The following is an 11996-nucleotide window of genomic DNA, read 5'->3' as shown; positions in this document are numbered from 1 at the left end:
AACCCCCTACATCAACAATCCAACAGCAACCATCATATATCATATTAAAGGAGTAGAAGTAGTTCGAATAGCCCATACCTTTCTCTCTTTCTGTTTCCATCTACACAGAAAAACTAAACATTTGCTATGTTGATGCCTATTGGTGTGTCTAAACTTTTATGTGCAGGTGTATGTTCTGTATTATGCAACATAAATGATACAAATATATAAAAACTTCAAATGCTAGACATGGAATGATGTTACGCACGTAGGTATATGACTGTAACTGTTTGGAACTCTACAGATATTCAATAAATGGCATATTTGGTTGTGTAATCATATAACTTGTGTATTTCTTGAGCTCCTGACTAGCTGGTCTGTGTTTAGCCCACTCCATGGGTGATCTCTGTGCAAGCCTGTGCCTAGAGGTGTTTAATATGAGTTTTACACAATGCAAAATTAAGACTTACAGTTCACTATCCCTGTAGGACTGGAGCTTAATATACCTTCTCAGGAAGCACTGCAGCATTCCAGGCCTCTGAATATCCTTGAGCAGCTGTTGTTAAAAAAATAATGATGACACAGTAGTACAAAGGCTTATGTTCATGCCCAGTCCCAGTGCACGTAGCTCACAGTCTTGGCAGACTGGTCATTTCCCTGACCCAAAACCCACATCTGTACCTAAATCCAGGCATAAGAAACATAAGAAAGGTAGAGTTTTGCCACTGGAAAGTAAGATACTCACCTTCCACACGGTATATAATGCTTCTTCCTTCCAAACGCAGATCATCACTAAATATAAAATCTAATTGTGAATGCTTTTAAAGGTGTTCATTTTTCAACTGGCCTAGTTGTTCATTTTTCTTGCAGTGAAAATGAATGGAGAGTTTTGCGTGGCAACACCTTTCACACCTAACGCTGGAGAGTCAGGTTGCATGGGTATTTGACTTCCAGCCCCGGAGAGGGTGGCAAAAGTCTTAATCTCAACAAAAGGGAAGATTGATGTGGGTTTCCTGGAACACCTGCTCCTGAAGCCATTAGTATTTGGGACACTCTCCTGCCTACACTGAAGTTGGTGTGAACTGTCCTCTTGCCCTTCGCAGAAAGAGGATCAGGCTCCTCCTGAAGAAGATTAATAGGAGCGAGCCTGCCATTGATTATGTGCTGCTGTCCTCACCATGTCAGGGGGCAAGCCAAGGGGTGAATTACAGCCACCCGGGGACTCCAAAACACGAGAAGAAATCAAACGGATGGACACACACTGGAAACTAAAGCAAGCTGTATCTGAGGGAAATCAATACAGAAAGCAGAAAGACTTATGTTTCCAGTTATTTGCAGCCTGCAACAATCTGAATCCTGCAGAACTGTTTCATTAAAATGTCTCTCTACTTAGTCCAGATAAGGAAGTGCTACCACTTATAGCCCTGACAACTATATTTGTGTGATGCTTATTCCAGAGTAAGTGTGGAACTGGCAGAGGTCCACAAGGAATAAGAACTCACATGAGGGGAATACTGGTGTAACAGCTTTGGTTTAAATTCGCAGTTCAGCACATAGTCAGAGAACTTCCCTTTGTAGACCAGAGGTGGCTTTTTTTTGCCAGAGATCAGAGAGAGAATTAAATGCATCTCTGGAGGACCGATTAGATACTATTTTCAAGTAATTCCATTTGAGATTGTGTTTCATTACACTTCCCAGGGTGTGGTAGTGTCATTCTTTTTTTAGGACTGAAAATTCTAACAAATTGCACCTTGGCTTCTTCTGTGTCCACAAGCAGCAAGGGCAAGTTGCTCCGCAGGGCAAGAGGAGCAGGATGCTGGGCATAACAAGGTGGGCCAGGCAGAGACCTGGCTGACAAGGGCACTGTCCCACAGCATCCAACCAAAGTGAGCAGAGCACGTTTGGTGGGCCATAACCAGGTCAGACACAGTCCAGTGGTTGCCAGACAAGTCCACAGTGATGAGGAAGGTCTGAGGAAATGTCATGAAGTCAGTACATGGGTCAGGGTGAGTGTCTGGATCAACAAGGTACAACGCCAGACAGGGCATGAACGCAGCACAGCTCAGGCAGAGTCCAAGTCAGCTTAAATGCATCTCCCAAGCAAAACAGGAGTCCCTGCTGAGGCTTTTTTCAGCTTCTTATCAAATAGCTCTTTCTTCACAACATTTTCAAGGCCTGACAGCTGTTTATTGAACCTGGCCCTGAGCCCAGGCAGCCAAACCCAAGGGAGAGGGGGATACGCACTCAGGGCCCTGGCGCTCTGTACACAGCTGAGTACTTTGCATTTCTGGTGTGTTTTTGACAGGACACAGCATAATCTCACAGTGACACCAGGTGAAAACTGCAGTTTTCCTGCAGGACTGCTCTTAGGGGGATGCACAGACCTTCCAAGGATTTTTGAGATGTTTAAGCCTGATTCTCATCTGGTTTAAATACTGCGGACTGTTAAACCAGTGGAATGGACAATTAGACTCTCTGGATTTTGTCCCAGCATGCCAAAATGCTGTCTAAATCCTTTGACTTAGCCTATGAAGACTGCAGACCTCAGAGGTCCAAAGTCATCCAGTTGCCTAAAACCAGCCGAGAGGAAACAGGGCAGCAAGAGGTGGGTGAAAACAAGGCTGCCCGTGTGATTGCACAGACTTCCTGTGGCTGGGGACCATCTCGCTGCTGCATTTTTTTTCCTTCATCTGTATGCAAGTCACTAACCACTTGTAGTGGATGGGTTTGCCTCCATTATGAAGCATGTTGTTGCTTATACAAAAGATGGAGTTTTCCTCCCTATTCTGCATCTCTTCAGAAGTGCTACTTTTCTAACAGCTTCAGCTCTCCCAGACTTTGGTTCTCTTTTGAGAAGAGTGTTAGCCTCAACATTGCTGGGTGAAGATTGAAAACCTGAAATCAAGAGGGTTAAAGCCTAGAAGGCAAATAAAATCATTCAAATATTATTAAGACAGTGTCATGATTTTTAAGTGATCTCCTATGCTTTCTGCACCTCAGCAAGACTAATGGGCTTAGCCAAATCTGTAAAGTGTGTCTTCTAATTTGATTGTAATTGAATTCTGTTCTAGTGAGGCAGAAAAGTCAACCTAGACCATCAGACTACTACATGCTGCAAGTACTCCAAATAGATTTGCTGAGGTTTCATTTCCTCTGAAAGAAAATATTGTATGGCTTCACCAGCATCCTGCTTAGAGATAGTACTGTAATGATTAGCTACATTCCACTTTAAACTGTCATTAATATTCCCCATATGTAATTAATGCCTCTAATTCTACACAGAGATATCATGACAAACAACCAGCTGTCTTTCTTTTTATTTCATTGTGGTTCTTGAACTCTTGGCTCAGGTTATGAGTTTCTGGAATGTCAAATAAGGAATTTACTTTTCCATCCATCAGTTTACACTCTGTGTGCAGTTTGATGGCATCTTGCTAATACAGCTTGGTTGCACTGTAATTCACCTTATAATCCATTGTATCAACACTGACTGTTCAATGTGCAACTTCCTAACAAGGTGGCTGGTGCCTGTTAGGCACTATATTGCCTTGGGAGAGTGGCATTATAAAATGTATGCCCAGCTCCAAGGATGTCTGGCTTGAAGCTCACAATGCAATAATTAGATATAACTTCTGTCACTGGAAAAAAGCTCAGGCAAAAAGGTGCCCATCTGCTCCAGGACTGCCCTTCTGCTCTAGCGCATCCCACATTTCAAATCTGAGGTGTGCTGAGGTGGAAATTCTGTACTGACTCCAGGTATGCTGCATGTGTCAGTAGAGCACTTCTCTCTTGGGCACTTTCAATGCATGGATTGGGTTCTGCTAAGTATTTTATTTCTTTATTTTAATGCCTCAGAAACAGCAGGAAGCTGGACCAGCACAAGGTGGGCCTGACTGTTGGCTGCAGGTCTGGCCCAGGATGCCAGTGTTCTCCTCCCAGCTCTGTCACTCGCCCACCGGGAGTCCACAGACATCTGACTGTACCCCACGTGTGCTCTGCTCTACCTGCAGATACGATGGGGATAATGGTGCTTTCCAGTCCTTTCAAATCTCCTGGTGAAGGTGATACAATAAAAGATGTGATAAGATAGCCATATTATAAGATAGGCACTGTGCTGCTGGTGATGCTCTTTGGGGTTAAAGGTCGACACCTCTTTTGAGTAAACCAACGGTGAGTTCGTAGGTATCATTGCCAGTTTTTAGCCCAAAATACACCACATGAAATTCACAGCATGTCAGCAGGTAAGACAATTAGAAGTTGGATGAAATAAGGCTCTAAGATAGTGGTAGATTTCAGCAGAGTTCCTTACGCAGGTAGATAGTAACTGCCTGTGACGTGCCACTTGCAGGAGACCAGTTTGTAACTCACGCAGAGCTCTGCTGGACCTAAAACCCCTAAGAAAATGATGCGCTTTGGCAAACGCCCTCTGCTGTCACTAGCAACAAGGGATTTTTCTACACAGCACACTGACTATGCAGTTTTCCAGGTATTCTGCAATACATGCAGGGCCTTTGTCACATTGTCTAATGGAATATTACAGGAAATGGTTCAGTCTGAAATGCAGCGTCTTTGTAAACCTGACTGAAAGCCGAAATGAAAACCATTATCCAAAAAAGATTTAAAATACAAATATTGTTTTATAGTCTTTGGACTCCCTTGAGTGAAGCTGTTCAGGCAGACAGCAGCAGGCACACACAATGGCATTGCCCTCAGCTTGTGCACGGATGTCGGAATCTGCTCCTGCAGTTTACAGAGAGTCTGGGATCTTGCCTTGACCTTCTTTATAAAAGAAAGCTTGGAAACCAGGAAACTAGGAAAATTGCCAAGGTAAATGAAACATAACTAGAAAAGAGCCTGAACGCCCAGCTTGAGCTCCAGTGTTACCCTGATACACCAGTAAGTGTTAACAGTTATTTGTCTCTTCAGCAATTAGCTATGGCTGTTTAGATGTTGCCAAGAATGCAGGGGCAGCTCTCATTAACCAAAAGAGAATATTACAGAGTTTTTTTCATATCTGACACTCAGGATACTTTTTAGGACACAATCCGTAGAGCAGATTTTTGAATAAAAGCCCACCACTGTTTGTATTATTTTCCATCCTTTTTACAATCCCTAAGAAATGTACTAGTGGTAAACTGGCACTTGCAGCTCTGTGATACAACAGAAGATCTCAGCTTGTAAAAAGTAGGAATTGGCAACCCAACGCTCTCCATGAGACAACATCCATCTGCACTTGGGACAGTGGGGCAGCCTGACCCATCTGCCACCAGAATGCACATCTCGTAATCATCTGACAAGGTGGAGGCAGGTATTTGATGTGTGCCTAAAGTGCTACCAAAGGGAAAGTTTTCACTGCGGTCAAATTGAAATCAAATTAAATAAATATTTTCTCAGCTGAAAGCCTCTCTCCTGTTTTTGGTCTGCTGAACAAGGTATTTACATGTAAGTGTGGCATAGGCTGGGCAAGATGGGGTAGATAAGCATGTAGCAAAGATGCTCTGGTTCTCTCTCCTTCACAGAGTCTGTAAAGCTTTCATTGTAATTCCTGCTTAGAGGAATTCAGAAGTCTTACTCTGCAAGGTCAGCTTTATTTCTCTTTCATGCACCACTGTCAGCAGTGTTGGAAGCCACCGCAGCCAGGCTCTTTTTGGAGAAGACACTGGGCTGCAGCTGTAAAGGTAGTTGAGAGAGGGTTGTGGATCTGCTGACATAATGTATTTGTTTTAATGTGTGGGTTTCATATCGTCATCTCAGTCACGACATTTTCTGTATCTGCCCCAGCTGGAACCGGCCTGGTAACAGCTTCAAAAGGAAAGGGGTTGCTTCTGCCGCATCTGCAGCAGCGCTGCGCACGAAGGTAAGAAACACTAAACACAGGGGAGGAAAGAAAAACCACAGGGACGTGCAGAGAACGATCAGAGACCTGCAGGGACCCACATTCCACGCGAAAAGCTGTCCGTTGGTGCCATCTCGTGGGCCCAGAGCCGGCCCCATGCCAGAGACAAAGCTCTTCCCAGCAAGGTGCCACTCCAATGTCACACCATCCTGGCTCATGGCACAGGGACCTTCCATCAGAGGACAGGGCAGAAGCCAGCGCAGGTGTACAAGGCATAAGGCGCTCGCCTGGGACCCTCTGACCTTGTCTGCCACGTCTGACCAGAAACCAAGCTGCAAAGTGGGCACGAGGGAGGCTGTCCGGGTGTCCAGCTGAACCTGTGCAGTACTTGTGCCATCCCTTCAGAGGACACTTCACTCTGCGAGGCTCATGCCCCCATTGGGTGCCTGAAGCATCCTGAGGCACATTCAGGACTTCACTAGGGGCCACTTCCTCAGACTGGGGTATCCCTTAAAGTGGGGTACTGGGGGAGGGAGCTGTGAGGAGCCAAGCTCCTTTCCCTGCCCCTAGGCCCTCCCCCAGGCTGTTCTGAGGCAAGATGCAGCTCTGAGTCAGAGGTATGTAACACAGCAGGTGGGTGCGCAGGCAGACTGCTTTGGCTGCGAGGGTTGAGGAGAAAGGAGACCGGGGAGACACAAAGGCGAAGTCAGCAGTGGCACAATGGGACAGTTACCCAGAGTTATGTAGATGGGATCGAGCCTCTGTCTTGGGAGCTGCCTCTCATGTTTCCCCTGAGTGCTCAGCACCATCACCTCTTGTGTCCCAGTCTGTGCCAGTGGGAGGGAGGAGGTGCAACGCAGAGGCTGAGGGTGGGGGGACAGTGACAGAGGGTGAGGTGCACAGGGCGTTGCATTGGGAATCAACATGCCTAACAAGCACCCACCTCCGTTCTGATTAGATCCCCACATGTAGCCTTGAATTTCTTACGTGGGGTTACATGACAGGATGCTGCAAATACTGAGACTAGCAGGACTCGGGTTTCCTACATTCAGTCTTGTGCCATAGCTATGGCTTTACCATGACTCTACTGCAGTACTGTACACCTTGGAAATGGATATGGTCTTGGGTTAAAGATGCTGGAAAACAATGAACACACCACATCTCTTGGTGTGTTATTTCAGTGGTTAAACACACAGTTAAAAACAGCTACACCTTATTTCAGACCTCAGTAAGTCTAAGTCTGTGCTTCCTATATTGGGTAGTCTTGTGCTTTTGCTTTTACTTCATCTGTCTTCGCTAGGTTAAAGCATTGCTAACAGTCAAGACTCCTTTCTGTATGTAAACCCAATATTGGTGCATTGCACAGTTAAATATCCTTCAGTATAGCCACAGAAATACAGTAGGAGCTTCTAAAATCTCTTACGTCACTAAAATCTTTCCAGGACTGGGGGTGGAGAGGGAGGAGGCTGCCTTTTTTCTAAGAAATCTATTTCCAATACTGTCAGTCCCCATGGTTACTCCTGTGGCAGGAATCTGTCTCTTCCTATCCACAGATACTATGATTCTCTCATTTCTTCTCTGCCTGAATTTTCTTCAACTCTTCTCACCCCTTATGCTCTTCTCTTTCAGCTCCCTACTGTTCTCCCAGCTGCAGCTATGACACCTTACCTGGTCACCACTGTTACATGAAGTAAATGCTAATGTTTATACCTACGTTAAAAAGGTAACACAGAATCCGAATAAGTATTTATTTCCTTAACGAGTAGATGAGGCTGAGGAAAGTGAACCGAAACATATTGATAAAGTAAGAATTTCACACAAAGCAGACTCTTAACCCGGTGTATGTTACCAGCCTTGTAAATAACATAAAGTCAGCATGGTTGTGGGTGACAGATGTGGAGTAACTAAACTGTGCAGTTTCTTGGTAAGTCTATGTATATTATGACATCTGAAATGTTGTGTTTACATATGTGCTCACTAGTGAAGGCATCCTAACTGAAAGACCTCAGTCCTTTGTAAGAGTTGGACTCCCACTGCGTTCAGCTGTGCTACAGCAGGATCCAGATTCAGTTCTGTACGACAGAGACATTCTCGTATCTGTTTTGTAGTAATGTTTACATTTTACAGGCCACTACACTCAAAATGAAATATTAGAACAAGGTTATGACCTTCTTCTTTCGGCAGATGTTTACTGACTTAAAATGTGGGTCTGTTTTTAGTGCTATTTAACATGCTTCAGATTTCTAAGACTACACATCTTTCATCTTACCAAAGTGCTGACTCAAAACCTTGAATGTTGCTTGAGTCGAGTGTGTTGTGTTGTGTCTGTTACATAACATGATGTCCCTGTACAAGTAAGCCAGAGTTACAGCAAGGGGTAACTATCACAGTCAGTGAGTTTCATCAAACGTACCAGAACCCATCTATACCTCTTCACAGAAATCAGTTTTTTCTTTATTGATATCTGGGCCTGTACCCACTTGATGCAAAATGCACAACTTGGAATTGATCGTAGTTGTATGAAAGTATTTTGGTACAACAGCCAACTCATATGATGACACAAGTTGAACAGGTAACAGAAATATGAGAAAAAGTAGATTTATAGGTGTCATCCTGGAATAAGGGTCTAGTACTTTCTTTTTGCCTAAATTAAATACTCCTTCCCCATGAAGAGCATGTAAAATCAGTGAGCCTTTTAACTACATTCCCATGTAGGAAAAGAGCTGGAGAATTGAAATTATATTTATAGAGTTACAACTCCAGAAGAGGTTATAAATAATAACACTATGTTTGTTAGGTGAGTACAGAACTGCTGGATAAAAGTGCAGCTTCTCATATTAGTGGGGGAAGAACTGTAAATAAGTTCATGAAAAGCATAATCCTTTACTAACCCTCTCCTGGTGTGGTCACTTTCCCAGTGAACCCACTGCCAACAGTGAAATGTGCACCTGGCAATCCTAATACCGTATGTCAGGATCTGTGCTAAGATATGTTAATTTAAGTGATGAAGGATTAACAACTTGGCCAACAGGTGCACCTTCATGTGGACTCTATCGTTCAGCCAGGCATTCACTCAGAAAATGTCTCTTAATACAGAACATGGATGAAAAAAGCAGACAGTAGCTTCACGCAGTTGGCAAATCTCTTCCCTTTCTAATTCAGGACAACCCAACTGATAGGGAGTGTATATACAACAGCATCTAAATTCTGATTGGAAATGTTGGGGATGTGTATAAAACTTCCAGTGAGTGTTGTCAGGGTGGGATCTTTGATGTCCACTGACAGACAGAAGCCTTGATCCTGAGCCTGGATATACCAGCTTGAATCTGAAGTAATTCCTCTGATTAACATCACGGAGAACAGAACACGCCCCGCAGCTGCTGGTTTTCTTCAGTACTCAATGACTGTTTGTCAGCAACTTCATAAGGAACAAATCTAGGCCAACATAATTTTTAAAACCCTCCTCTTCATGTATCTGTATGATCTCTAAAAGGAAAAGCTATGTACAGAGAAGAGTTCCTGTGCTGGAAAGTATTAGGAGCTAACAAAGACCTGTTTATGTGAAAGCTATATCTAGCTGTTAGCATGCTGTAATGCATAACCATTGTTATACATGTAATTACTGTAATTGACCCAATCATCTGCACACTGATACTCCTGATTAGAGTGAATGTACGGATGATAAACTGTTTCTTTTCCCAAGAAATAAGATGGAGCAAGTCTCTGTAAAACAACAGCACTGAACTGGTATGTCAACTTCCTTCTAATTTTAATGATTTCACCTGTTCTTCCATAATTCCTCAGTGCTCGGGCCATTTTCTGATATGTCATGATCTTGCGGTTTCCTTTTCTTTCTCCCCACAGCTCCGCAAGTTTCTCCTTGTTTTTGGAGACAAACTGGAAGACACCATTGGGCTTATCCACCCATTGGATACAGTTTGCCATAGCTGGATCATACAGAGACTCATGGAGGTACTCAAATAGTCGAAGTTTTTTTCTACCTATTAAGAAATAAAGTACAGAAGGTCAGAACAGAAGTCATACTCTTTTAAAAGATGAGCAGTTGTCTTTTTCCTGGAAAGAATCTTACAGGCATAGGCAAACCTAATACCCCATCACAAATTAAAAGATCACTATAAACTCTTCAATGGAAGACCAGCAGCAGCAAAGGGGATGATAGTTCTGAAATGTGCACGGCACTGTGGTGACAGAAAGGGATTTGGTCATTAGAGTTTCAAGAGCAGGTTATCTGGGGATCATGACAAGCATCTGGTGACTTCCCTGTGTGGTAGGTCTCAGAAGCCACTTTCAGCAGCCTTCAGACACACGCTGTGAAGGTGCATCATCAGGGAACCCATTGCAGGAAATTAACAGTGCAGTAAAGAAGTTCTTGAGGTGCCAGTCTGAATGTTCTTGAATAAATGTTTTCCTTGCTTAATGAAAACACGAAGATTCTGAGATGACAATATTTCAGGAATGTTTTATGCATGCAAGGTATTCTCTGACGCAAGAAGGATGAGTGGGTTAGCAAGAAGAGCAAGGTAGTTTTGAACCATAAACCTCACCTAGTCAATAAGGAGCTAGACCTTCTGATGTGCTGTGGTTTTCTAAAAAAGTGCAGGGGTCAACTTGCATTCCCATGCAGAATAAAGCAAGCCCAGTACAGCAATATTTGACAGTTAACTAGGTGCTTCTCCCCGCAGGCTCAGCTCTGAAACTTAACTTTACTAGTGAAGCTTATGTAGTTTCACTTAGGTCTTGTGGGTCCCTCTCTCCAAAGCACTTCTAGTTCCTTTCACAAAGCCAAGGGTGACCAAGAAGCTGCTCTTAGGAGGAAGAATTTAAGATTGTTAGACAAAGAGGAACATTTTGCATGAGAGTGTATGCAGAAGAACAGCTTCCACTTTAACCAAAGTGGAAACAAGCAGCTGCACCTAAACTTCATAAAGTCTTGTCTTCTGTGGCTATTTTAAACTAGGAACGAGGGAAAAGTTACAGTTGCTAAGGAACACTGAGGTCAAGCCAAGACATCTGTTAAGGATGACAGTAATTCTGCATCTGGTGGTAAGGAAAGAGGAGAGAAGTGACAATCAAACTAGGAAGAAGAAGAGCCTGAAATCAAAGGTACTTTCCAAAAAAATTAATAAAGTTTCATTATCTAAATAAAAATTGGGCTGTGACTAGAAGTACATATTCTACTAGAGATATATATAGCGTTACCAAGATGAAAAACTTAAAAGCGAACTGGTGACGGACACTGCCTGGTCACAGTAAACACTTACTAGTAGGTGATCTCCTTAGGTCCCCTCCAACCTGAATTATTCTATGAACTTACGGTGGAGCAAACAAGATCAGGGGAAAATCTGCAGACTACTGCGGATTGAGTCTCTGCTGAAAAACGATAGCATAGCCATGTCTGCAGCAACATCTGGTTTCATGATATCCGTCCTCTTAGTTCAGCTGTCATTTCTGCCCAAGCTTTTGTTTCTAGACACATTGTCTCTAGCTGTTGTCTTGGTGTGAGAGGGCTTATTTGCTTCATGTGTTAATACTGCTATGTTTCTAGAGCCCAGCTGTTATCTCCAAAGCCCTACACAATGTGGATGCACTGGTTTGAGCTGGGGTTGGTACACAGATCTTTGTACTGCACTTCATCCCATAAGCTAGTGGTGTTACCAGGCCCTAAACATCAGTCTGAGCCAGCAGACTAGTGTCTGCAGGTTTCTTATGTGATCAGTGGAGTGAGGCAGGTTCCTCCAGAAGGTGTTTCAGAGAGTCTGCATTAGATTTCTGTGCTGAATTGTCCTGAAGCAGCCTAATTCTCTTTGCGTGTGTCTAAGCTGCATTTCTTAGCCTCTCTTGAATGTCTGCAGCCAACGAGTTTTCGTTCACATCATGGAATGGCATGAACTGGACTCCAGTCAGAGGAAACATAACTTAAAGAAGCTTTCCAGAAGCATACCTAAGTCACTTCAGCTTTGAGAAGTTGCAGCCAGCCTAGAGATTGCCCTAACTAAACCCTTGTGAAACATTGCAAACACAGATTTTGGGTCGTCAGTACGGACTGTTTCATTTACAGATCTATTCCTAAATGGCCACACTCCTTGCTGGTTTATGGAAAACCTCTCATGTCTCCATAAGAAGCCAAGAGGACTTGTTATAGAGGAAATAGTCCTCCAAA

The 11996-nt window shown here is 43.6% G+C and overlaps 1 protein-coding gene across 1 annotated transcript in view; it reads right to left on the bottom strand.

Annotated features, from left to right (window-relative positions):
- Positions 1-9296: 9296 nt before the first annotated feature.
- Positions 9297-11996, bottom strand: part of SPIC (Spi-C transcription factor (Spi-1/PU.1 related)) — a 9226-nt gene continuing 6526 nt past the window's right edge. The window contains exon 6 of the mRNA XM_010150090.1: positions 9297-9816. Coding sequence (XP_010148392.1) covers positions 9389-9816 — 428 coding nt within the window. The 3' untranslated portion in view covers positions 9297-9388. The remainder of the gene's footprint in view (positions 9817-11996) is intronic.

Source organism: Eurypyga helias, unplaced genomic scaffold (genome assembly GCF_000690775.1).
Source record: "Eurypyga helias isolate BGI_N326 unplaced genomic scaffold, ASM69077v1 scaffold3474, whole genome shotgun sequence".
Taxonomy (NCBI): Eukaryota; Metazoa; Chordata; class Aves; order Eurypygiformes; family Eurypygidae; genus Eurypyga; species Eurypyga helias.
The sequence above is the reverse complement of the archived record's forward strand: the minus strand, read 5'-3'. Positions and strand labels throughout refer to the sequence as shown.